Below are 27,447 nucleotides of genomic sequence, written 5' to 3'. Positions count from 1 at the left end.
CTATTCTATTCGCATTTCCTTGGTTCACAAGTCATTGATAGCACGCTGTCAGGTTTCTGTCTTACAAGGACTGGCATAATGGGTTAACTTTTAAGGCTGGGTCTTCTTTGCTTCTAGCAAATTGTATTTGAATGAAATGAGCTAGAAAAATGGAGGTCGCTTCAGATTCGCCTTTAAGAGTTTAATGCGATCGCCTTCAAATATCCCCGACTGCTTTTCACGCTTACCGGCAACTGCAGCTTATGTAACCATGAATGAATGAATGTGTGGTTTTTATTGGCGCAAGGGTTAGGTATGGCCAAAGAGCGCCATGCAAGTGTTATTGATTTCTTAATGGAGTGATGTGTTCTATGAAGTTGATGTTACGTGGCTGTAGAGGGGCCTAGAATATAGTCACTGTAAAGTGCGTAAAATGTACGTGTAATAAAATTATGGCTATGACAAATGATGAGTACTATGTGCATTTACGTGCACTGCAAAATATTGATACGATAAAGAAATGCACAAGTTTCTAAAATTCACTAGAGCACCATGGTCACTTAGAGCCCTTGAGACACAAGGGCCTGGAGGCATGTGCTATATAAAACAAATATCACAGCGGCATCCTCTGTAGAGAGGATGCGCTACGAAACCTTTGGGCAATTAACGTGCAAGACCACATCTTTTTAAAAACCTAGGGCAGCTTGGGTGGTAAAAAGGGGTTCTTTACCAATAAACATAGCAGGATGGAGAGGGAGACAATAGCGGTACGCTAGAGGAAAATGTTCCCCTCTTTCTTTTTCGGCTTCCCGACACTCCACAAGGACGTGGAGGGCGGTGAGCCGCTCACCACATCTACCACAGGTTGGAGGTTCATTGCCAGTCAATAGAAAATTGTGAGTACCATATGTGTGTCCTATTCTGAGTCGGCAGAATTGGACGTCTACTCTTCGTGATTTAGTAACGGAGGGCCAGAAACCTAACTTTGGTTTAATCAGATGGAGCTTATTATTAGTTTCGCTGTCCCACGAGCGTTGCCAGTGTTTTCTGAGTTTAGTTCGCAAAAAAGGCTTGAGATCTGTGGTAGGCATAGCAGTGGTATGATTTATAGCTTGAGATGTGATTGATGTTGAGTTGAGTTGAGTTGGGTTTAGTGGCACATAAGCAGCTTAGGCTATCATGCGCCAAACACTAGGTATAGATTCTTTTTAAAAATTGGGACACCTCAATGAGTCCTTGTCTGGGCAAGAGCCATTTGGTCTGGCCATCTGGCCATTTGGTCAGCCAGCACATTACCTTCGATGCATCTATGGCCAGGAACCCAGCATATTATTACATGTCTACGAGCTGAATAAATATTGCACAAATACGAGTAAAGCTGAATAATAACAGGATTTTTGTGTTTCCTTAAGGACATGAGCGCTTTTACGACACTTAACGAGTCCGTAAATATAATTGGTTTTTCTAGTCCTAATTTCTTTGTCTTTGACCGCAGACAATTCTGCATAGGCTTCTGCGGTAAATATACTGGTAAGGGGGTTCAATACACCTGATTCAGAAAAACATGATGATGATGATATGTAGTGTTTATTGGCGCAAGGGCCAAGTGTGGCCAAAGAGCGCCAAGGCAGTGTTGATAAGTTCGCGATGTAGTTATGAGTTCTATGGGGTTAAAGTGGCTGTATAGGGGCCTTCAAAATAGTCGCTCTAGAGTGCGCAAAATCTATCTGTAATAAGATTATGTCGATGACAAATGACGTGTTCTATGTGTAATAAAATCCATCGTGAAAGAGTGATGCAATAGAGAAAATATATTAGATGGTGAAATTACCTGGAGCACCACTGCCTCGCCAGAGCCCTTGAAACACAAGGGCCTAGAGGCATGTGCTATATGAAACAGCTATCACAGCGGCATCCTCTAAACAGAGGAGACGCTACGAGTGTGTGAGGCTAATAACATGTCATCATCATCATCATCATCATCATCATCATCAGCCTGGTTACGCCCACTGCAGGGCAAAGGCCTCTCCCATACTTCTCCAACAACCCCGGTCATGTACTAATTGTGGCCATGCCGTCCCTGCAAACTTCTTAATCTCATCCGCCCACCTAACTTTCTGCCGCCCCCTGCTACGCTTCCCTTCCCTTGGGATCCAGTCCGTAACCCTTAATGACCATCGGTTATCTTCCCTCCTCATTACATGTCCTGCCCATGCCCATTTCTTTTTCTTGATTTCAACTAAGATGTCATTAACTCGCGTTTGTTCCCTCATCCAATCTGCTCTTTTCTTATTCCTTAACATTACAATTATCATTCTTCTTTCCATAGCTCGTTGTGTCGTCCTCAATTTGAGTAGAACCCTTTTAGTAAGCCTCCAGGTTTCTGCCCCGTAGGTGAGTACTGGTAAGACACAGCTATTATATACTTTTCTCTTGAGGGATAATGGCAACCTGCTGTTCATGATTTGGGAATGCCTGCCAAACGCACCCCAGCCCATTCTTATTCTTCTGATTATTTCCGTCTCATGATCCGGATCCGCCGTCACTACCTGCCCTAAGTAGATGTATTCCCTTACGACTTCCAGTGCCTCGCTGCCTATTGTAAATTGCTGTTCTCTCCCGAGACTGTTAAGCATTACTTTAGTTTTCTGCAGATCAATTTTTAGACCCACTCTTCTGGTTTGCCTCTCCAGGTCAGTGAGCATGCATTGCAATTGGTCCCCTGAGTTACTAAGCAAGGCAATATCATCAGCGAATCGCAAGTTACTAAGGTATTCTCCATTAACTTTTATCCCCAATTCTTCCCAATCCAGGTCTCTTAATACCTCCTGTAAACACGCTGTGAATAACATGTAATACAACATCTTTCAGGAAGCCCAGGACTGCGCTGGAGTCAAACAGCGGTTCTGGGCCGAGTAACATTACTGGATGAACGGCGATGTGCTGGTGGTATGCTAAGGGAAAATGTTTCTTTCTTCCAGATTCGGCTTTCCGACACTCCAGAAGGACGTGGAGGACGGTCAGCCTCTCCCCGTATCTACCACAGGCTGGAGGCTCATTTCCGGTGAGTGAAAAGATTTGTGTGCCAAATGTGTGTCCTATTCTTAGACGACAGAATAGGACATCTGTCCGGCGTGATTTTGTTACGGAAGGCCAGAATCCTAACTGTGGCTTTATCACGTGGAGCTTATTATTTCTTTCCGCGTCCCATAGGCGTTGCAACTGGTTCCGTAGTTTCCTCCGTAAGAAGGGCATCAGGTCTGTGACAGGAACTGCAGCGGTGGGATTAACAGGATGCGATGCAACTCACGTGGCCATCTGGTCCGCCAGAACGTTACCTTCGATGCTTCTATGACCTAACACCCAGCATATGATGACATGCAGGTTTCCTATATACGCTTTACACAGTACGTAGTAGAGTTCATTAATTAACGGATTTTTGTGGCTACAGAAAGACATCAAGGCCTTCACAACACTAAGGAAGTCCGTATATATAACTGATTTCTGGAGTTTTGATTTATTTATATGTTTTACGACCGACAGCAGTGCGTAAGCCTCAGCCGTAAAGATACTAGTTTCCGGATGCAGTACATCGGTTTCCGATATGGATGGACCGATGGTTTTAGAGGACACCCCGTCGTGTGACTTCGATGCGTCTGTGTAGAACTCCGTGCAGGAGTATTTGTGCTGGAGTTCCCGAAAATGCATTTGGATTTCAATCTCTGGAGCGTGTTTTGTAACTTGCATGAAGGATATATCGCATTCTATGAGCTGCCAATCCCAAGGAGGTAGCAGCTTGGCTGGATGCATTGGGCAAAGCTCAAGGATTGGGACACGCATTTCATCACTAAGCTCCCTCACACGCAGCAAGAAAGGCTGTCTTACGGAGGGGCGATTATGAAAGAGTGTAGCATATGTCGTATCGTTAATGGTATTAAAACACGGATGTTGAGGATTAGAGTGGACTTTCAAAAAATATGTTTGGCTGATGTATGTTCTCTGCAGATGAAGTGACCACTCATTTGATTCTGCATATAAGCTTTGAACAGGACTTGTTCTGAAAGTTCCAGTTGCCAGTCGGATTCCTAGAAGGTGGACCGGATCTAGCATCTTTAGCGCGCTCAGGGCTGCAGAATGGTAGATCACGGCACCGTAGTCCAACCTTGATCGGATGAGGCTCTTATAAAGATTCATTAAACACTTTCTGTCGATGCCCCATGTTGTGTGGGATAACACTTTAAGTAAGTTCATTGTTTTTAAGAATTTGACCTTGAGGTACTTTATGTGTGGAATAAAAGTTAATTTCGAATCAAGTATGATGCCTAAGAACTTGTGTTCTTTGTTCACAGGAATTTGCTCACCATACATTTCGATACTGGGTTCTGCAATGAGGCCTCTCTTTCTTGTGAGAAGCACACATGAACTGTTGTTGGAGTTAACTTTAAATCCGTTTTCTTCAGCCCATTTGGTCGCTTTGTTCAAGCCCTGTTGAACTTGCCTCTCACATACTGTAAGGTTGCAGGATTTGAAACCTATCTGTATGTCGTCTACGCAAACAGAATAAAAAATGGCTGGCGGTAATGAAGCACGAAGGGTGTTCATTTTCACGATGAAGAGCGTGCAGCTAAGTACACCTCCTTGAGGTACACCAGTTTCCTGTATAAAAGGTCGCGACAATACATTGACGACTTTCACGCGGAATGTACGGTTGGACAAATAGCTTTCTATTAGGATGAGCATATTGCCACGGATGCCAATTCCCGACAAGTCTCTCAAGATTCCATAGCGCCACGTAGTGTCGTACGCCTTCTCCATATCGAGGAATACGGATAGGAAATATTGTTTATTTAGAAAGGCGTCGCGAATGTTTCCCTCAATGCGGTACAGGGTGATCGGTTGTGGACCGCCCTTTTCTGAAGCCACACTGAAAGGGATCGAGGATATTGTTGAGTTCAAGGAAATGTACAAGTCTGCGGTTAACCATTTTTTCAAAAAGCTTACAAAGACAATTTGTAAGAGCTATCGGACGGTAACTTGCCGCCAAAGAAGAGTCTTTACCCTGCTTAACAACAGGGACCACAATCGGTTCTTTCCATGTGGATGGGAGGTATCCCGTAGCCCAAATAGCGTTGAAAAGCGTGAGTAGTGTAAGTTTGGTTTCAGTGTGTACGTTTCTGATCATTTCGTACATGACTCTACCAGGTCCCGGTGCAGAGCTTTTGCATGTGGTCAAGGCAGCTCTCAACTAAGCAATACTGAACGGCTGGTTATAAGGTTCATTCTGTCTGGATTTTCGTATTATTGGCTTACATTCTTCTATTTGTTTGTACTTCAAAAAGGATTGCGAATAATGGTTTGAACTCGACACGCTCTCAAAGTGTTCTCCAAGTGAGTCATCCTGATCTTTCAGTGTTTCACCTTGTGAGTTCAACAAAGGAAGTGAATATGTTTGTCGTCCTTTTATTCTATTAACCCTGTTCCAGACTTTGGCCTCATCTGCATAGGATTTCATACCATATAAAAACTTCTGCCAACTCTCTCTTCTCGCCTGTCGGCGGGTTCGCCTGCCTTGGGATTTTACTTGTTTAAAATTGATAAGATTCTCCGCAGTGGGGGAGGCGCGTAGCAACCGCCACGCTTTGTTTTGTTTCTTACGAGCGATCCTACAATCGTCGTTCCACCACGGCACACGCCGTTTGCATGCCAATCAATTTACTTGTGATATACATTTAGTTGCGGCATCTACTATGAAGGCTGTAAAATATTCCACAGCAGCATCAATTCCTAACGCGGACATGTCATCCCATGATATGCTAGTTAAGGTTCGGAATTTCTCCCAATCTGCTGTGTCAGTCTTCCACCTAGGAGCCTGTGGTGGATATTCGTCTTCTTTAAGTGTTCTTAATAGTATGGGGAAATGGTCGCTTCCGTAAGGATTGTTCGTAACTTCCCATTCGAGTTCAGGCAGTATGGACGGGGAAACTATGCTCAGATCAATTGAAGAAAAGGTATTGTTCGCAAGACAGTAATATGTGGGTTTCTTCTTATTCAGTAGGCACGCACCAGAAGAAAAAAGGAACTGTTCAACAAGACGACGTCGCGCATCTATACGAGTGTCGCCCCACAGGGAGCTGTGCGCATTGAAATCGCCAAGAACAACATAAGGTTCTGGCAATTCGTCTATAAATGACTGAAATTCATGTTTGTTTAATTTGTAGTGTGGGGGTACGTAAAGCGAGCAAATGGTGACGAGTTTATTTAAAAGAACAGCTCGAAACACCACTGCTTCGAGGGGCGTTTCTAGCTGTAAACGCTGACAGGAGATACTTTTCATGAATTAAAATGGCAACACTGCCTGATGATACGACAGCATCATCGCGATCTTTGCGGAACTTGACATACGGTCGGAGAAAGTTCGTGTGTTGTGGTGTTAAGTGTCCTTCCTGTAGACACAGCACTTTTGGATTGTGTTTTTGGATAAGCTCTTGCACGTCATCAAGGTTCCTAAGAAGACCTCTGACATTCCACTGAATTATTTGTGTAGCCATATTGGAAGGAAATAAGTGCTGTGTGTATGGAAAGGGAGGTGTTGCCTTAGGTTACAGAGCTCTTTCGAGGCCCTGTAACGGGAGTTCTGCCCTTTCTGGAGCGTTCGAGGGAGTCTCGACGATCCTTAGGCGTTTTGTGCGCCTTGAGGACAGGTGTAGTGTCCATTGCCTCTTGTGAGGCTCCGGACACATGTTCTTGCGAGCGAGAAGTTTTCAGGGGGAGTCCCGCCTTGGAGGGCAAGACCCCTGCGCCCACCAGCCCGGAGGTCGATGGGGCACCCTGCGGGATTTGGCTGCGCCGGCTGTTGCCAGCGCCGGAAGGGGCCGGGGAGGTTGGAGCAGCCTCGGCTGCGCCCACCTTCGGGGTCGATGGCCCCGTTTGCTGAGTAGGCGGAGCAGCGCTAGCTGCAACCACCGTGGGGGCAGATGGCGTAACTGCCGACTCACTGCCTGTGGGTCGGACAGCCGCCGGAGACCGCTGTGGCGCTGCCCCCTGACGCGCCACTTCGGCAAAGGTGTTCTTTGGCAGGAATGAAACCCGCCTGCGTGCCTCTTTGAACGATATGTTTTCCTTAACTTTGATTGTGACTATGTCTTTCTCTTTTTTCCAGGACGGGCACGACCGCGAGTATGCGGCGTGCTCGCCTTCACAGTTTACACAATAGAGAGTGTTCTTGCAAGCTTCAGAATTATGCTCGTGGGCACTGCACTTCGCACAGGTTTGACGGCCTCGGCAGCTCTGCGAACTGTGGCCGAAGCGTTGGCATTTGAAACATCTAAGGGGGTTTGGGACATATGGCCTAACACGGAGCTTGATGGACCCGGCCTCTACAGACTCGGGCAGAATACTTGAGCCGAAAGTCAATATAAGCTGTGTGGTCTTGATTTCTTTGCTGTCACGCCTGATCTTAATTCTTTTAACACTGATAACATTCTGGTCATTGAAGCCCTCCAAGAGTTCATCCTCAGTGAGCTCCAGCAAGTCATCGTCCGAGACAACACCGCGGCTTGTGTTCATGGTACGGTGCGGGGTTACTGTTACTTGGGTCTCTCCAAATGACACAAGTTTCGGCAGCTTCCCATACTGCTTCTGGTCTTGGAGCTCCAAAAGGAGATCACCACTTGACATTCTCGACACCTTATATCCTGTACCGAAAACTTCGGTCATAGACTTGGATACAAGGAACGGTGAAATGGACCGCACTAGTTTGTCTGGCTTTTCTGAGTGAATCACGTGGAATCGAGGAAAGTTGTGGACTTGTCGTCCGAAAAATTGGAAGAGATCTTCGGTGCACCCTCGTTTCTGAGGGCGATCTGGAAGTTTGGGGAAAGAAGTTTCCATGAAATATATAAAAATTCGGCAACAGCGCCGACCGGCCACCACGGAGCCCAACGAGGGGACGCGGCAGAGCTTGCATGCAAGTCTGCACGACGCCAGCCGTACGCCGCCACTATAACCAAATATGGTGTACCCAAGGTTGGATAGCCACACAGGGTTAACCCTTGCCGCCAAGAAGAAGGAAGTAAATAGAAGAGAGAAGGAGACAGGAAAGGTGGAAGGTAGGGGAAAGACGAAGGTTGTAGGAAGAGAGAGACAGGAAAAGGCGACTGCCGATTTCCCCCGGGTGGGTCAGTCCGGGGGTGCCGCCTACGTGAAGCAGAGGCCAAAGAGGTGTGTTGCCTCCGCCGGGGGGCCTTAAAGGTCCGAACACCCGGCATCGGCTCAACCACCAGGATCCCCCTTTCCCCGGAAACGGCTAAGCCGCGCACGGCTACACGCGGGAGGGTCCAACCCTCATGTGCTCGGGTACGTGGTGTCGTAACACGCCAAATGCCTGCTTACGCAGACGCCCCTGCAGGGATGATAATTCGGAGATCTATAATTAGTTGCAATGGTTGAGTAATGAATTGCAGGGGTGGCAAATTATCAGTAAGCCTTTGTAAGCAACTTACATGTTATTGTATTCGAATTCTCTATCTATCTGCCTTATGTCGTAAGGTTTCGCATGCCTGTGGTAGCTACGCTTTTATCTCTTCCGTGCTTTTTTTTTTTGCTTCAATAGTCTAAGCATTGCTTGCTCATCTCGACTACTACGAGTTGCGACCGTCCTTGTAGTAATGTGTTTTCCTGCAACGTCAGCGTCATCCAAGTGTCGTGACCTTCTCAGCAGAAAGGAGAGTGATTCCGAAAATGCGTAATGTTATGAACGCAGGCGGGAAAAAAAGTAAGCGTTTGAGCCTGGCGCTTTTTACGCTATGTTGTTCACTCTAGCAGAAACGTCAACGGTATTGAAGGATGTGTACTTACTGAAAAAGTGGGATCCGCAGCAGGATAGATAAGTAGTACATGGTCGCGACGGCGGTCGACCACACCTGCTCTTGCCAGCCGTGGCGAATGATCAACCAGATGAAACGATAAGGGCTGCGGACTCCTTGGCTGCAAAGCCAGGTAAAAAAAATTGTTATCGGGAAAATAATAGCAGGAGACTTACTTCGTAAAGCCGGTCTTTCTTTCATTTGTTCGTCATCATCGGTTGCGCATAATTGCTGATACCGGTGATAAGGGTGGTGTGCGAGCAAATAAGGAACTGCAAACGAGGACTACTTTGTATGTCGCTTTTTTGAAAGCATCCGCGGAACCACAGTACCAGCCTCTTTACGCAGCAACTCAATGAACAAAAAAAAATTCTGAACAATTTTCTTTACAGGTTCCTCAAACTGGCCGTATTATGCTTTAGCGCAGCGCCACTAGCACCGGCGAGCAGAGATGGCATAATCTGGGTGTTAGCATCAGCGATCCACGCATCTCGTAGGCGTGCCGCAAATGGCACACCATGTCCAGAGCAAGAAAGCGTTAAGGAACTGTATACAAAAATGCTAAAATGAAAAACATGTAGAGCACGCCTGATAAATCAAGCTAGCTAGCGACTATTAGTCACCGCCCCGTTTCAAAGGGGATGTCCGCAAATCATCATCATCACCATTTTCATGGGGGCGCCAGAAAGGAGTCTGGCTGCAATACACGGCTCATACATGATGTGTTTTATTGCGTACGCATTCTGAGGCTACCTCCCCCGGAAACTTGTCCCTCCCTACATCCGCCTGTCTGGGTGGCACGATGCGCTCCATAGGTATACATGGTGTGCTATGGGAGTATGCGTATATGAGAATGCGTTATAACTACGTATGAAAGCTCAGATGACTGTAAGCAATCCTTACGCACTATTTCCCAAGTCCCACTAGGGAGTTTCGGCAGTATTGCTTTAGTGGCCTGAGCATCGAGTGGCAGTCTTGTTTTCTGTGCAGCACTTCCGATTGATTTCCTGACACGATCGACCGGAGACAATATTCAAAATAAATCAGAAAATATAGTGCAGTACAAACTTCATGGGTTTCACTATGGATAAGACATCAGAGCATAAGTTTAGTTACAAGTTGAGTTACTGAAATGTCTTCAATAATTAGAATTAATTAGAAATCACTGATTACCGCACACCAAAGCAGAGAATCGCAGACTTTAGAGACACGCCACGTCAGCATGACTTTGGCGAAACTCCTGGAAACCCAGGAAAAGAAAGCGGAAGTAATGACGTTACTAATGACGTTACACCCATGAAGGTAGCATGACATTTAACCAGCTCATTATTGGAAAACAGTTACCAGCCATAGACTGAGCATCTGCCAAGCAGAGCGAATCTGTCGTCACTGCCTCCTCTCTCGCTGCTCCTCTCGCGGCGCTCCCCTGCTTGCTCGCTCGCTTGCTCGCAACAGCTGCGCTTGCGCGGTTGTTACAAATTCTAAAGCCACAACTGGAAAGGGCGCGTAACGTGCGCATCGTGCACCGCTCGCTAGGGGAATAGGTGGGGCGCGCGGCACTTCCTCCTTGCCCTCTCTCCCTCCTCGCTCACATATCGTGCCTTGGGAAACAATAATAATAATAATAATATTTGGGGTTTTACGTGCCAAAACCACTTTCTGATTATGAGGCACGCCGTAGTGGAGGACTCCGGAAATTTCGACCACCTGGGGTTCTTTAACGTGCACCTAAATCTAAGCACACGGGTGTTTTCGCATTTCGCCTCCATCGAAATGCGGCCGCCGTGGCCGGGATTCGATCCCGCGACCTCGTGCTCAGCAGCCCAACACCATAGCCACTGAGCAACCACGGCGGGTCATGGGAAAGAAGTTCGCTCGCTTAACCTAATGAACACCAATGCCGAGGTGCGAGGGGCACTAAAAGACGCCTGAGTCAAAGGATAGGCTTGCCTACCATTTTTTTCATTTAGATGATTTAACAAGACGTTGGCGTACAAAGGCAGTGGCTGTTGAATACGTGGTACATACAACATACAGTCACAACATAAAGTTACAACAAAATTACATTATCACATAAAAGTCAAAATACCACCACGACATTACAATTACATTCTTAAAACAATAAGACAAACAGTATCGTACCTAACAGTGGCATTAGAAAGAAACACCAAGGGCATCAATTCGAACGACAATGACGTGTTTCGGCCGTGACATTGCGGTGCGTCAATATATTGCTCGCACGCTAATCGCATTAAACGCCGAAATTCATCACAAAATAATATTGCTCGTATTTTTTAGTCATGCGACCCTAACGCAATGGTTTGAGCATCGGGATTCTACGCTGGGCGATCAAAGTTTGAAACTAGTCATTGAATATGCAATCTTATATATATATATATATAAAGTCAAAGTTGTCAATAAGGTCGCATAAACAACTAGAAAAGAACATACATACATACATGGACACAAAGCGCGAAGGAGGGGAAGAGCCAGAAAAAAAACTATCGCTCTTATATCCTTCGCACATGTATGCCAATCTGAGCATCCGATTCATCAAAGGCTGCGAAGCTGCACAAGCGACTTCGTACACTCTTCTGGGGTAGGCTGTGTTTGTTGGCGGTTCTTATGATGATTCATCAGCGACGCCGCCTGCGCGTTATCACTGACATCTTGATCATACGGCCGATTCGGGGCGCCGAACTTTCACGCAGGTGGTGTTGCTGGACAACGCCATCAGCTTTCACTGCCATAGCTGTATACAAACACCTTGCTGGCCTCCAAAGCGGAGACGGCAAAATGAGAGGTGAGACGCAACACTTCCGGATAGCTATTAAGAAGAAATTAAATAAAAAATTTCGTCTGCTTTGCATTCTTCTTTTTCATGGAGACACACTCTTCGGCACGCAAGGCAGTCTCCGAAGCCGATGAGCAGCAACCCAAAGTCCCGACGGTGATGGGAGCTGGAGCTGGTGAAATCGGTGAGCGACAAGGCGCGCTGGCCTCGTCGCCGGTCATATGCCACGTTGTGCCAGTTTAACAGCTCGGCTCGCGGACCTCCTCGACTTAGACTTGGATCCGTGATCCGCCTGGGATGGGGCAGTGTTGGAACGCTGGCTGCGCCGGTGTGCCGCCATCATCACCATCTCGGCCTGGCTCATGCGCCCGTGACACGCGCAGCGGGCCTGGGACCGGAGCGTGAGGAACGGCGCCCAAGAAGCTATCAGTGAGCTTAGTATATTATATATATATATATATATATATATATATATATATATATATATATATATATATATATATATATATATATATATATTGGGTATCCGTACTTAGTGTGTTTCGAGAGAGCGAGCAAAACCAACGAGAATGGTAGGGAGGTCAAACCTGCACTGGGGCAAGGGAAAGGGGGAATAGAAAGAGGAAAGTAGAGGGACAGAGGGAGCATTGTGTGTGCGCGCAGCAAAGCGCCTTGAAATAAGTCAAGTCCAAGCAAAACCCTGGCAATACAGTGGAATTCCGTTCTGAAGCTAGTCTTAGCGCATCCCCATAACTGGTGATCCGCGTTGAAATCGCCTGGGAAGACTAAAGGGCCAGAGCTTGTCAGCAGTATGTTGCACTACGGGGCAGTATATTGTCGAAGTAAACGTCGGCCTTTTCCACTTCAGTGTGAATACAATGCTGCGGATGAGCCATGATGCTTATTGAAGACTTGCGACCACTGAACTGACGGCATCCAGCACTTGCACTGCAGTTCGCGCTCATAGAGTATGCAAGTTATTCAAGTACATTCGAAAAGTATTCATCAGAGACCGGAGCATCATAACTACTTGCCGGTCTTCTTCGGGTAATTTGTCAGGAACCCGCGCCGTGCACACTGCAACGATGCGCTGTATCACTTGACGTGGTTTCGGCTGTGGCTTCGGTTGTGCCTTCCGCTCTGGCTTCGGCTGTGGTTTTAGAAGTGCAGACGAAGTTATATTGCTCTCCGCCACTGCCTTGTCAGATTGTATTCCAGCAGGCCTAGGGGGCAGAGGAGGAGGTGTGTCGGATGTGGCGCAATCTTTACGGAGGTCTCGGCGTTCTTTGAAGTCCGACGGTGTAGAGAACGTCGCTTTCTAACGATCGCAAGAGCTTACCGACGAGAGGAATGGTCTCTCGCGATCTGCTTCAAGACCGCTGTTTCTTCATTTTGGGGCATTCCTTCGAGGAAGCATCATGGGTCGCAAGACAATTGTTGCATTGAGAACCGCGGCTGCACAGGAGTTTGCAGTGTGGGTCTAGCTGAAGCGTGAGCAAGCTCTCGTGTTCTCACACACGACGCTCACGTATCCAAGCCTGACAGAATTGTGACATTGGAGTGGGCTTGGCATAAATGGTTCAGGCACAGGGTGCCTGAAATGGCCCACTTTATGTGCGAAGGGCGAGACTCACCCTTGAAAATTATTTTCATTAGGTGTGTAAGTGTGCGATTAAGAAAATAACGTGGCATTTTATTGCAATTGTGTTTTGTTTCTGCTTGGCCGACACTGATTTACCTGACAGATATCGTACGCACCAGTTGTCTTATATCTGCTTGTCATTATGCACATGCGCAGTTCCACTATAACACTTAAAAGCACACATGTCCAAGCGTATACTTACTTCTTTTTTATAAAATCGTGTGATTCATCCTCGCTTTGTGGGCCGCACCGCAGACGCCATGTCGACCTCGGGATGTTCTCCACGACGACCTTTGTTTTGATCATCAGGTTCCTTAAGTATCTGTTTAATGAAAGTGCAAAAACAATGCGAAAGAATGTCCTCATTTACACAGGAGATATAAATAGGCCTCATTTTTATACCTCATATTTGATTCTGCCGATGAACAATGTTGTAGCATAAACCTCTCTATTAAATCTTTTGCATGCGTTCCAATACTTCCTACAGTTCGCTAGAAGCTCTCCTTGTGACTTTTGCGGAAAATGTAAAGGTTCTCTATGACTACTGCAGAATGTATTTATGGGGTGTAGCGCCACGGAAGCGGAAAGAGTTCGAAACATTGCTCTACCTTTTGCTTTTGGTTCTTACATGCGTAATTTTAATTTGTCGAGTGACATGTCCGTTTAGGTTCGCCTGCCCCTTAGGACCGAAGTCAGTGGCTCAGGCAAAAAACTTTACATTGAAGTTTCTATTCCAAAATTGCTTTAGGTATAAGTCCATATTCTTTAAATTCATCTTGTTGATGAGTGCGCTGAGACCGTATTAATAAAATCACAGCAATACATTTCAATTCAATCTTTCAAAATGATTTTTTTTCTATGAACGCAAAGGAAAGGGAAGGGAAGATGTTGTCCACCGTAGGTGGAGTTGCACCAATTACGTCAAATAGCTCTAGTTTTCTTTCTTCCTTACTATAATGGGCTATTTTTGATGTACTTATATTATTTCCAGTGCCGGTAACGCTCTCTTTTTCGTTTTACTCTTTCGATTAGGCTTAAATATCTTCTTTCTTACGTATCTATTATCTCAATTCGTCCGTTCTCATTGTTATACCGTACCCAGGGTCTGTAATGCCATAATTTGGCGCTGTGGGTTTGTAATAAAAGAATAAATATAACGCGATGAGTGTATGAAACAATGCGGATGCATATGAAAGACTTGGCATTGACCAAGCTGATTATTTTGCCCTCAAATCAAGAAAAACGGTGAATGTTCTGCCGTCCCTATTATATATATATATATATATATATATATATATATATATATATATATATATTCTTCAGTAACATTCTGACAAAACTTGTGATAAAACAGCCATGTATTCCACTGAAGGTGAGTTACGGTCTGCTGTGATAGAAGACAACGTTTCGGGCTCGACAAAATGGTTGCTTCATTTTCAAACATGATCCATATTTTAGGCGGCAGTTGGCGCATATCTGAATATATTCCAGAAAAGTATTGGATCGTTATTCTCTTGCTAGTCATTTAGCCACAAATAAATGTGGTTCTGAAAATCAGACATTTTTAATGAAAAGCAGGCTTGCCCAAAATTTCTATTTACTCACTTGTACACAGCTGTCAGAAAAACCTTCGAAAATGGACTAGAATAATCCGTGTCATGGCGCTTTCTTGGCTGCAGTAAAGAAATAAGCATCATAAATGTGCAGTTACTTGTCAGGCAAGTGCCAATGGGATAAATTAGGCAAATTTTTATCCGCGTTACACAATGGACGAGCATATTTCCGAAATCTTCGGTTGATCACCAACGTAACAACTGATATGCAAGAATAGATCATAAATGAAATTATCTGCGCCGCACAGACTCCAGTATACCCATTTACAACTTTTATACTGCCTGGTACAAGCTCCATAACATTCTAGTGTAACCTCACACGTTAGTGCGTTCCCCTTTGTTTTCGAAACACACGGCAATACGACCCCCAAGTCAGTCTGCTGCATTGCATAAAACACATTGGTACTACTGTGAGCTCTTTTGAGTGTCTATTTTGGCTTCCTGTGTTCGAAGACGTAAATGCTGATAGTCTACGTTCACTACATATAGCTCTTATCTATTGAGAGTATTTATCGCATTGAGGAAAACGAACATGTGAAATTTTGGTTGTTTGATTGTTTTTGCAAACCGGCTCAACATTACCATAAGTTTTGCTTAGGTGGCTTGCACTTAGTGCTTAGTGAACACGTAATTTCACACACAAAAAAAATACGTGCTGATCTCAGAAATATGTGGGAATCAGTTACAAGCGAAGATTTACTTATTGTTTACTAAAATGAGCTCACTCCTACGTAGCTCAAAGCTCGTCGCCCAATGCGCGCTCTGATTCCGTTTTGATAGCACAGCTTAATTCACTACACTAGGCTGCTTTCGGTGCAGACTTTTACGCTTTAAAGCCTTCTTTACGCATTTCACAGTCATTGTGGAATACCAGACGGATTTGAGCCTCCTTTTTAGGTGCTATAATTTGGGAACTCTTGAACACTCACGAATCGGAAAGTATACATGCCTTAAGCTCCGACAGTTTCAATTCTGCAATTGAAACATGTGGCCCTAAGGAAATATTTATGCGGCAATTACAAATAAGGGAACATTAAATATCAAATGGGGCTTTAGCGTTCCTACTGAATTTTAACATACCATGCAACACAAACAAGTAAGCTCATTTTATCTATTTCTTTGCACAATTGAAATTTTTATTTAAATGCGCTGTAAAAAGCGATGCAACAACTCCACTGGACATGTCTAAGCATGTCTAAGCATATCCCCAAATTTAAATTGCTCCATTCCCAAATTAACGTTGACCCACGTCTAAATTTCAACCTGGCCTGCCTCCTAATTGAAGTTGGGCCACGCCTTAACTTAAGTTGGCCCACTTCCAAATTTCATCTGGCCCACCACTACTATCAGCTTCTCCATGCATATTGAAGCAGACATATGTATCTTTATGGGTATTCTCTTTTATTTTTATTTTTTTATTTGAAGCGTACGCTATCGCTTATAAGGCTGCCAATCGTCTACATTTACAATGTTATAACGATTAAATGTCTTTGCAAATTGCGTATTTCTGTGCAGACAAAAAGCATTGCGCTTTTCGCGTGATCGGGCTGCAGTACTCGCCAAAGAATTCTCACGCATTTAAAGTGGTGCTTGAGCCATGGAATGATTCAGAAGCACAAAGCGGAGCTCTGAAACCTTTACGAGGTCTATTAACGAGTACTGCTGTTAACTTTCATTCTTAACACTTCGTTCCTCCACTTTGTAGAACTTTGTTTCTTTTTCATTTCCATCTTCTTTTGATGATCTCTTCTTTTTTTGTTTGTCAATCATTTACCAGCTTTTGTTGTTTGTAATCAGTTACGCATTTCCGGATTCATCGCTAAATTGTCTAAATGCTTCCCCTCGACCGTGCAGTTTTATTATGTTGCCTGTTCTTCATCTGTTCCTTTACGTGAACATTTTACCAGGTCTAGATTTGAGATTGATTCTTTTATTCCAGTGCTATAGTCCAAAATTTTCTTCCATTACTTGTTCTTCTGCAGGTGTTCGTTTATGTGCTCATTTGCACGAATTGTATTAATGACCTACTGCATATCTGTAACTGATTCAAGTGCATCAACACTATAAAGTTCATGAACATTTCTTTCTTCCAAGTTTTTTTCACATGACTTTTCTGTTTTCTCATACGACTATCAAACGTTATAAAGACAACGATGAAAGTGGACAGCATTCCCAATGTTGTGAAATAAACAAATCGATAACTCGGCGTACCTCAAGCTTCTGCGGGACCGTGGGCCTGTCGGCAAACCCAGCTGTCAAAAAATTTCCCAATGTTAAGAATGCGCCGCAGGTGAGAAGCATCGCTCTATTCACAGTATCAATCCGAAGCATACTGTGATACGGTATGATCTGTAATTGAGCAAGAGAAAAAAGAACAAGCACTTTCTATTACCGCCATTAGAGCGTGTGCTGCAGTGTTGCGTCAGTTTAATTTTGTTACATGGTAATGACAGGAGTAATAAGACACGTCTTTATTATATTGAGGGTCATCTTCCCCCATTTCTGTCCGTAATACGTACGTTGAGAGACAAAATTCGATCGGAGCACTAATGCGCACAAGCTGCACAGTAGGGCAGAGTCGCTCAATTGCTAATACCTGCCATGTGTTGAAGCACAAAGTCAACAATGGGTGTAATTTTACACATAACGTAAAAAAAGTGTAATGAACGTCAAGTACGTTTCATAACATTACGGAAGTCAGACTAGTAATTTCAACGCTTGCAGTTACGCTGCAGCTCTTAGTGGGCCAGGTTTGCAGTGATTCCATGTGTTATGATAATTGTGCGTTAAATATATGGATAGTGATCTGTAAAGGCATCTTGCTTGCAACTTTATGCATCTCGGCGATGAATGACAGGCTATGTTTGGCGGCTGTGGAGACATTCTTTACGGGGCGCAATGCAAGAACATCACCTCTAGCGACGCTGTTCTAGGCTGTGTCTCGTCCTGCTCAAAGACGATCATCGTCAAGTTGGACGCAATGTTATAACCAGATAACCCTTCACACTCAAGCTTATTCGTCAAGAAGAGGCAAATGGCAAGCATTCTTCATAAATTGCCAGCGTAATATGCATTGAGAAAGCTGCCATAAAATCGTCTGAACGAGCAATATGGCTATCACCATCTCTTAACATGATTGAAAGCACCTCAAAAATTTGGGGGAAAAGGGAGAGCAAGAGAACAGAAGGCTGCTTCTCAACTGAACCTTCTTTAGAAAAGGTGATGCTTATATACACATGGGCACCACGACAGTAGCGACGCAAAATGTTAGTTGATCAACGACAGAATGGCTTCACAAAATCAGTCACTTCGACATAAGGATATCGATGAAATACTGTTGCATTCAGCGTGGCGTTCTTTGTTAAAAAAATTACTCGGATAGTTCACGTGCAGTCTTATCATGGCTCTTGTTCAAGATTTTTTATTTCATTGAGGAGAGGCTTACAGATGCATTGCTTGCAATCATATGCTAAATGGAAGCCAGTTCCGCTTGATGTAAAGTGTTCATGCTTTCTTACTCTTTCGTTGACACACCTTCTGGTGTGACCTGCCGTAAAAACCGGAATATTAGTTGACCCCCAGTCTTTAATTCACAAAAAATAGGGTAAAAAAAGAAGGGTGTAGGACGGTAAATAAAAATGACCGGTATATAAGACGAGGGTCGACTTTCTGCCGTGCTCTTTCTTTTTAATGTTCGACCTATATTCTATTTTTTACGGTATGTACAATCGTGGTCTGTCCTGTCGCCATTCCTTTATGGCGTTACTTTCCATCATATCTAAATGTCATCTAGCCACCAAGCGAAAGGATGGCTTGCTTGGTGAAACGTTATTCTATCCTAGATTTAGATTTGCGTTTCTCATTTGCGTTCCCATAGGCAAAGGAGAGAAACAGTAAAAATTAAGCAGGCGTTCAGCCATGGGCGTTGCACGGAGTTGAAACCAACCGTGGCAGCGTAGTGGCTATGGCGTTGCGCTACTAAGCTCGAGGTCGCAGGTTCAATCCCCGCCGTGGAAACCGCCTTTTGATGAAGCCGAAATAATACAAAAGCGCGCGTGTACCCATGCTTAGGTACGTGTTAAGGAACCCCCGATCATCAAAACTGATCTGGTGCACCTCAATATCATATCGTGATTTGAGCAAACACAACCACTCCCTCTTTCTTGTGCCTGCTTTTTTTGCAGCAAAGCTGTAAATGGCTAAGTTCTGGAAAAAATTGGGTGCCTGTCGAGTCGTGTAGATTGAGAATTTTTCCCCATACGTGGGCCGATCCTGAGATAGTGCAATACTGGGCCGACCTGCGGCTGTGGTGAAGCAGGTTTTAAGCACTGCGCCAACTTGCTAAAATAAGTTTAATATCTTAGGTCCAAGTACAACCTGTATCAGATATTAGGCTGATAAGAACAGGTGTGACACTTTGACCGGCGCCGGTCATGTCTACGTTCGCTGCATGTAAATAGCGCTGGGTGCAACTTTCACTTGCGAAGCGTGTGTAGAAAAAAGAAAATGTTCTTGATTCGTCAATATTTTTAGTACTGACCAGTCATGAAATATGATCTAATTTTTTTTCACCACCATGACAGATTTGGAACAACTTGAAAACCAACATTGGAATTCAGTTGCTCAGGACATGGAGAAACGGCTTGGAATTTCGCACCAAACAGTTGCATCACTAGAGAGGAAGAATGCTCCCCTCGGGAAAACATCAGGGGTCGTAGCTTAAACACAACACTCCTACTAAACTGCCAAGAACACTGACATAATACACGCAAAAATCACATATTGTCATGTAGGCTACTGTGGCAAAACCTAAAACAAGTCTCGCATTACTAGAGCCCTGGTTCAAATACTTGAACCAGGAATAGCTCGCCTGAAATAATCGTATTCTATAGCCCACCTCTTCGGAATATATTCCAGCCAAGTGGTACAAGAGCGAATGACTGTGCCTTGCATGTGAAAGTACACCACTCTACAGACATGCAGCATTGTATAGATGACCAGATTAACAAGAAGTGAACACGTAAAGGCATTATAAACGCGTAAGTGGCACAAATACACACCAAGGATAGAAGCACGAAATACTAGAACAAACTACTACTTATAGGTAGCACACTCCAACACATCATTCTGCAAGGGTGATTGTTAGGAATAAATAGAACAGCATTGCAGTTTTAAGAGCTACGGTAAAAAGCAAAAGTAATCATTCCACAACACTGAAAGGTATTATAACCACACACACACATTGGTGCAGACATGCCAGTGCTTGCTTTAACCCTTTAGCCGCCAACTCCGAGCTGTGCTCGTCACACAAGTCTGTACCAATATCGCCAACGACGAGTCACAGTCGCCTGGCATGATTTTCCGCTCCTTCCGCCGTCAAAGGCGTATCACGGTCGTCAATTTCTTTGCTTATAATTTTCGACCCCAAATGGCTGTAGTTGTCTATAAAAAACCGAATTTCGTGCCTTTTGCGTGCGTTTTAAGCCTGCCAACAGCCATTTTATAATGGCGCTTGGCAAGAAGAATGCCGGTGGGAGCGATGCTCCAAAAAAAGGAGGTGCTTCTTGGAGCAGTGCAGAAAGCAGCGTTAGTGACGACATGGAATTTGTGTCCGACAGCGACTCGGACGTTGTATTTACCCTGGATATTGCTTCAGATGACAATGAGAACGCTGACAGTCATGGAGCAGTGCACGTGTGTGGCAGTGCGTGAAAACCGATAACCCGCCGCCTGTGCCTCCGCGGCTTCCCTTCAGTGTCCGGTATTTTGCGGCAGCCCACAGACGAGAATGACATTCTCAGCTGATTCCATGTATTTCTTGACTGGGGCATCACTGACCTAATCGTCAAGGAGACGAACCATTATGCAGTAGCGTACTTTGCTGCTCGGTGTTCTGCATGGAAACCGGTAGACCTCGATGAGATTATGGTCTTCCTAGTGCTGATAATATTGCAGGGTATTGTCGGCAAACCTCAAGTTGAGACGTACTGGTCAACAAAGGAAGTTTTGGACACACCAGTGTTCAGGAAGACCATGAGCAGCAAGCGCTTCGACAGTTGACGCGCTGCCTTCATTTCACGAACTTGAAAACCGTAGATGAATCTACCCATCCGCCCCCCAGGCTATGGATGCAGCGTCTGTGCAATTTTCAATGTCTTACCGTGTATTGCATCAAATAAATACTTCGACTTACAGTATGTTCTGACCCATTACCACGGCATGCATTGAGGGAAAGCCGCCCTCAAGAGCAGTTTGTTCTTTAATTTCTGTGCTAATATTAAACAAAAATCAATGATTCAATATATTTTCTGAATTAGAATTGCATAGAAAAACTTTATGACTTAAGAGAAATTGGCAATCTTGGTACGTTTTTCGGAAGTTAAATTGGCGGTTAAAGGGGCGCAAAATAAGCCCGACGGCACTGCGAGTCAGTCCATCACGCAAGTACTCGTACAGAAGAATCGCGGTGCCTTGCAAGTGAAAGTGCACTACTCTGCAGGTGTGCAGCATTGTATACATGCCCAGATGAAGAGGAAGGGAACAAACAAAGCCATTATTATAGCTAAAGTGACACAAATACACACCGGGACTATAAGCGCGAAATAATAGAACAAAAAACTATATATAGGTAGCATACTCTGACACAACCGTCTGCAAAGGGCGATTGTTATGAATAAACTGAACAGCAGTGCAGTTTCAAGAGCTACGGTAAAAAGCAAAAGTAATCATTGAACAACACTGAAAGGCATTATGACCACACGCACACATTGGTGTAGCCATGACAGCGCTTACATTAAATGGGTGCAATACATGCCCGACAGTACTGCGAGTCAGTCCCTCACGAAAGTAGTCGTACAGGAGAATCGCGGTGCCTTGCAGGTGAAACTGCACTACCTAGCAGGCATACAGCATTGTACACATGACCAGATGAAGAGGCAGTGAACCCACAAAGCCATTATTATCGCTGAAGGGACACAAATACACACCAAGACTACAAGCACGAAATAATAGAACAAACAACTACCTATAGGTAGCATACTACGACACAGCAGTATGCAAGAGGTTATTATTATGAATAATGAAAGGACAGTATTGCAATTTCAAGTGCTGCTCTTAAGAAGCAAGGGTAAATGAACTGTTACGAATATTGCACATGATACTTAAAACAAGATTGCATGTTACGAAGCACCAGCAACAGGCAGGCTTCATTCATGTTGATGATGATGATGTGTGTTATTTTGTGGCGCAAGGGCCAGGTTTGGCCAAAGAGCGCCATGACAAGTGGTAGCGTTAACGATGTATTATGAAAGATGTGATTTGGCTGTAAAGTGGCCTAAAAATAGTCGCTGTAAAGTGCGTAAAATCTACGTTCTATAAAATTATGGCGATGACTATGAACATTAAAATCCATCGTAAAAGAATGATGCATTGTTTGAAATATGCGAGATGTTAAATTGGTTACAGCACTACTGCCTCACCCGAGCCCTTGAACCACAAGGGCCTAGAGGCATGTGCTATTCAAAATAATTGTCGCAGCGGCATCCTCTGGAGAGAGGAAGCGCTACGAACGTGTGGGGTTAATAACATGCAACACAACATCTTTCAAAAAACCTAGGACGGCGCTGGTGTCAAAGAGTGGTTCTGGACCTAGTAACATAACAGGATGAAGGGGGATGTGGTGGCGGTATGCTAAGAGAAAATGTTTTTTTCTTTCGGATTCGGCTTCCCGACACTCCAGTAGGACGTGGAGGACGGTCAGCCTTTCCCCGCATCTACCACAGGTTGGAGGCTCGTTTCCCGTGAGTAAAAAGTTATGTGTGCCAAAAGTGTGTCCTATTCTTAGACGGCAGAATAGGACATCTGTCCGGCGGGATTTTGTTACAGGAGGCCAGAAACCTAATTGTGGCTTTATTACATGCAGTTTATTATTTATTTCTTCGTCCCACATGCGTTGCCAGTGGTTTCGTAGTTTCCTTCTTAAGAAAGGCTTCAGGTCTGTGACAGGGACCGAAGCAGTAGAGTTAACTGCATGCAATGAGATTGATGTGGCCATCTGGTCCGCTAGTACGTTTCCCTCAATGCCCCTATGTCCAGGCACCCAGCATATAATCACATGTTGGTTCGATATATATGCTTTACACAGTGCGGAGTAGAGTTCAATAAATACTGGATTTTTGTGGTTACAGAAAGACATCAAGGCCTTCACAACACTGAGGGAGTCCGTATATATAACTGATTTCTGGAGTTGTGATTTATTTATATGCTTTACGGCCGACAGCAGTGCATAAGCCTCAGCCGTAAAGATACTAGTTTCCGGGTGCAGTATGTCGGATTCCGAGAAGGATGGACCGACGGCTGCATAGGACACCCCCTCGCGCGATTTCGATGCGTCTGTGTAGAACTCGGTGCAGGCATACTTGTACTGGAGTTCCCGGAAATGCATTTGGATTTCGATATCTGGAGCATGCTTTGTGACTTGCACAAAAGATATATCGCATTGTATGAGCTGCCACTCCCAAGGAGGTAGCAGCTTGGCTGGGTGCATTAGGCGGAGCTCGAGGAGTGGGACGTGCATTTGGTCACTAAGCTCCCTCACACGCAGCGAGAAAGGCTGTATTACGGAGGGACGATTGCGAAAGAGTGTAGCATATGTCATGTCATTAACGGTTTTAAAACAGGGATGTTCAGGATTTGAGTGGACTTTCAGAAAATATGTTTGGCTGATGTACGTTCTCTGGATATGAAGTGACCATTCATTCGATTCTGCATATAAACTTTGTATGGGACTCGTTCTGAAAGCTCCTGTGGCTAAACGGATACCTAGATGGTGAATAGGGTCTAGCATCTTTAGCGCACTTGGAGCGGCAGAATGATAGATCACGGCACCATAATCTAATCGTGAACGAATCAGGCTCTTATAGAGATTAATTAAGCACTGCCTGTCACTACCCCACGAAGTATGGGATAGAAGTTTGATTAGGTTCATTGTTTTCAGACATTTTTCTTTAAGATGTTTAATGTAGGGGACGAAAGTGAGTCTATAGTCAAGTATGACACCTAGAAATTTGTGTTCTTTGTTAACAGGTATCTGTTGTCCATGCAGTTCTATGCAAGGATCTGGGATAAGTCCTCTCTTTCTTGTAAAAAGAACACAAGAGCTTTTGTTAGGATTGATCTTAAATCCATTCCTGTCTGCCCACATTGACACTTTGTTCAGGCCATGCTGTACCTGTCTCTCGCAGACTGCGAGGTTACAAGATTTGAAAGCTATTTGAATGTCGTCCACGTAAACAGAGTAAAAGATGGCGGGTGGTAGTGAAGCACGAAGCGTGTTCATTTTCACGATAAAGAGCGTGCAGCTAAGCACGCCTCCCTGGGGTACACCAGTTTCTTGTATGAAAGGACGTGACAGTACATTGCCGACTTTAACCCGGAATGTACGATTAGACAAGTAGTTTGTTATTATGTTTAGCATATTGCCATGAATGCCCATTTCTGACAAGTCTCTTAAGATGCCATAGCGCCACGTTGTGTCATAGGCCTTCTCCATGTCGAGGAATATGGATAAGAAAAACTGCTTGTGTACAAATGCGTCCCGGATATTTGCTTCTACACGTACAAGATGGTCAGTTGTTGAGCGCCCTTCTCGGAAGCCGCACTGATAAGGATCAAGCATTTTGCTCTGTTCAAGGAAAAAGATGAGTCGCCGATTTATCATTTTTTCAAACACCTTACAAATGCAACTTGTGAGGGATATTGGGCGGTAACTTGCCACTGAGGAAGGGTCTTTTCCTTGTTTCAAAACAGGGACCACAATGGCTTCCTTCCACGCGATTGGAAGGTACCCTGCATCCCAGATGGTGTTGAAAAGTGTGAGTAGTGTAACTTGCGTATCCGTGTGTAAATTTTTGAGCATTTCATACATAATTCGATCCGATCCTGGTGCGGAGCTCTTGCATGCGCTCAAGGCAGCTCTCAATTCAGCAATACTAAAAGGATGGTTGTAAGGCTCATTCTCTCGACCTTTTCTTGTTAATGGCTTACGTTCTTCTGTTTGTTTGTATTTGAGAAAGGATTTTGTATAATTTGTTGCACTTGACACGCTCTCAAAATATTCCCCAAGTGAGTCTGCCTGATCTTGTAGGGTATCGCCTTCTGTGTTTACCAAAGGGAGTGCATGTGCTTGTCGCCCTCTTATCCTATTGACCCTGTCCCAGGCTTTCGCCTCATCTCTGAACGAGTTAATACTCGATAGAAATTTCTGCCAACTTTCTCGTCTGGCCTGTCGGCGGGTTCGCCTGCCTTCGGATTTTACTTTCTTAAGTTGACTAGATTCTCTGCAGTGGGAGAAGCGCGTAGCAACCCCCACGCCCTGTTCTGTTTTTTACGAGCGATCCTGCAATCGTCGTTCCACCATGGGACACGCCGTTTGCAGGCCAAGCCTTTTACTTCTGATATGCATTTAAATGCGACATCTATTATGAATGCTGTAAAAAACTCGACTGCAGCGTCTATTCCTAACGAAGACAGGTCAGCCCATGAGATACTAGTTAGAGATCGAAATTTCTCCCAATCAGCTGTCTCAATCTTCCACCTAGGAGCGTATGGTGGATATTCGTTTTCTTTATATGATCTTAGCAGTATAGGGAAGTGGTCGCTCCCGTAAGGATTGGTCGTAACTTCCCATTCAAGTTCAGGCAGTACAGACGGGGAGACTATACTAAGATCTATTGACGAAAAGGATCGGTTTGCAAGAGAGTAATATGTGGGTTCTTTCTTATTGAGAAGGCACGCTCCAGAAGAAAAAAGGAACTGTTCAACAAGGCGACCTCGCGCATCTATACGAGAGTCGCCCCACAGGGAGCTGTGCGCATTGAAATCGCCAAGAATAGCATAAGGTTCTGGCAAATGATCGATCAAGGAGTGAAATTCATGTTTGTTCAGTTGGTAATGCGGGGGTATGTAAAGGGAGCAAATGGTGATGAGTTTATTTAGTCGGACAACTCGAACCGCCACTGCTTCAAGGGGCGTTTGTAGCTGTAAAGGTTGACACGCAATACTTCTATGAGTAAGAATCGCAACACCACCCGATGATGCGACGGCATCATCGCGATCTTTGCGAAGCGTAACATAAGTACGGAGAAAGTTTGTGTGTTTAGATTTTAAGTGTGTTTCCTGTAAACACAGCACTTTCGGATTATGTTTGTGGATGAGTTCTTGCAAATCATCAAGGTTTCTAAGGAGACCTCTGATGTTCCATTGAATTATTTGTGTATCCATGTTTAAGGTAAATTGGTGCTGTGTTTACGGAAACGGAGTGGATGCCTTATATTGCAGAGCCCTTTCGAGGCCCTGTAATAGGTGTTTTGTTCTTTCTGAAGCGTTCGAGCGATTCTCGACGCTCCTTAGGCGTTTGGTGCGCCTTGGGGACAGGTGTAGTGTCCATTGCCTCGTGTGAGGCGCCGGACAAGCGCTCTTGCGAGCGAGAGGTTTTCAGAGGGAGTCCCGCCTTGGAGGGCAAGACCCCTGCGCCCACCAGCCCGGAGGTCGATGGGGCTCCCTGAGAGATTTGGCTGCGCTGGCCGTTGCCAGCGCTGGAAGAGGCCGGGGAGGTTGGGGCAGCCTCGGCTGCGCCCACCTTCGGGGTTGATGGTCCCTTCTGCTCGGGTGGTGGGGCAGCGCTAGCTGCGACCACCATGGGGGCAGATGGCGTAACTGCCGACTCACGGCTTGTGGGTCGGACAGCCGCCGGAGGCCGTTGTGACGCTGCCCCCTGACGCGCCACTTCGGCAAAGCTGGCCTTAGGAAGGTATGCAACCCGCCTGCGTGCCTCTTTGAATGATATGTTTTCTTTTACTTTGATTGTTACTATTTCTTTTTCTTTCTTCCAAGACGGGCATGACCGCGAGTATGCGGCATGCTCGCCATCACAATTTACACAGTGGAAAGCATTCTCACAAGCTTCAGAGGAGTGTTCGTGCGCGCTGCATTTCGCACATGTTTGGCGGCCTCGGCAGCTCTACGAGCTGTGGCCAAAACGTTGGCATTTGAAACATCTCAAGGGATTTGGCACATACGGTCTTACACGGAGCTTGATGTACCCGGCCTCGATTGATTCGGGCAGGACACTTGAATTGAAGGTGAGGATTAGGTGCTTGGTCGCAATTTCTTTACCCTCGCGCCTTATCTTGATTCTTTTGACATTTATGACATTTTGTTCGCTGAAGCCCTCCAAGAGTTCAGCCTCAGTGAGCTCCAGCAAATCATCATCCGAGACAACGCCGCGGGTGGTATTCATCGTGCGGTGCGGGGTTACTACTACTTGGGTCTCCCCAAATGATACTAGCTGTGGCAGCTTCTCAAATTGCTTCTGGTCGCGGAGCTCCAGGAGGAGGTCACCGCTAGCCATCCTCGACACCTTATATCCTGGGCCAAAAACTTCGGTAAGGGACTTAGATACTAGAAATGGGGAGATTGTTCGTACTTGTTTAGCTGGTTTTTCTGCATGGATTACATGAAAACGAGGAAAATTGTGGACTTGGCGTCCGAAAAACT

General features: G+C 45.1%; 1 protein-coding gene and 1 pseudogene across 2 annotated transcripts in view; both read right to left on the bottom strand.

Annotated features, from left to right (window-relative positions):
- LOC142585061 (multidrug resistance protein mrp-7-like) overlaps positions 1-27,447 on the bottom strand; it is a 163,810-nt gene that overhangs the window by 105,630 nt on the left and 30,733 nt on the right. For both annotated transcript variants that reach the window (XM_075695534.1, XM_075695535.1), the window contains exons 4-7: positions 17,104-17,241; positions 14,885-14,952; positions 13,482-13,601; positions 8,836-8,964 (exon numbers count right to left, since the gene is read on the bottom strand). In XM_075695534.1, coding sequence (XP_075551649.1) covers positions 8,836-8,964; positions 13,482-13,601; positions 14,885-14,952; positions 17,104-17,241 — 455 coding nt within the window. The remainder of the gene's footprint in view (positions 1-8,835; positions 8,965-13,481; positions 13,602-14,884; positions 14,953-17,103; positions 17,242-27,447) is intronic.
- On the bottom strand, positions 19,149-19,329 carry LOC142586512 (U2 spliceosomal RNA; annotated as a pseudogene).

The sequence above is a fragment of the Dermacentor variabilis genome, chromosome 6, assembly GCF_050947875.1.
Source record: "Dermacentor variabilis isolate Ectoservices chromosome 6, ASM5094787v1, whole genome shotgun sequence".
NCBI classification, from domain to species: Eukaryota; Metazoa; Arthropoda; class Arachnida; order Ixodida; family Ixodidae; genus Dermacentor; species Dermacentor variabilis.
Note: the sequence above shows the minus strand (reverse complement) of the source record. Positions and strands in the feature narration are given on the sequence as shown.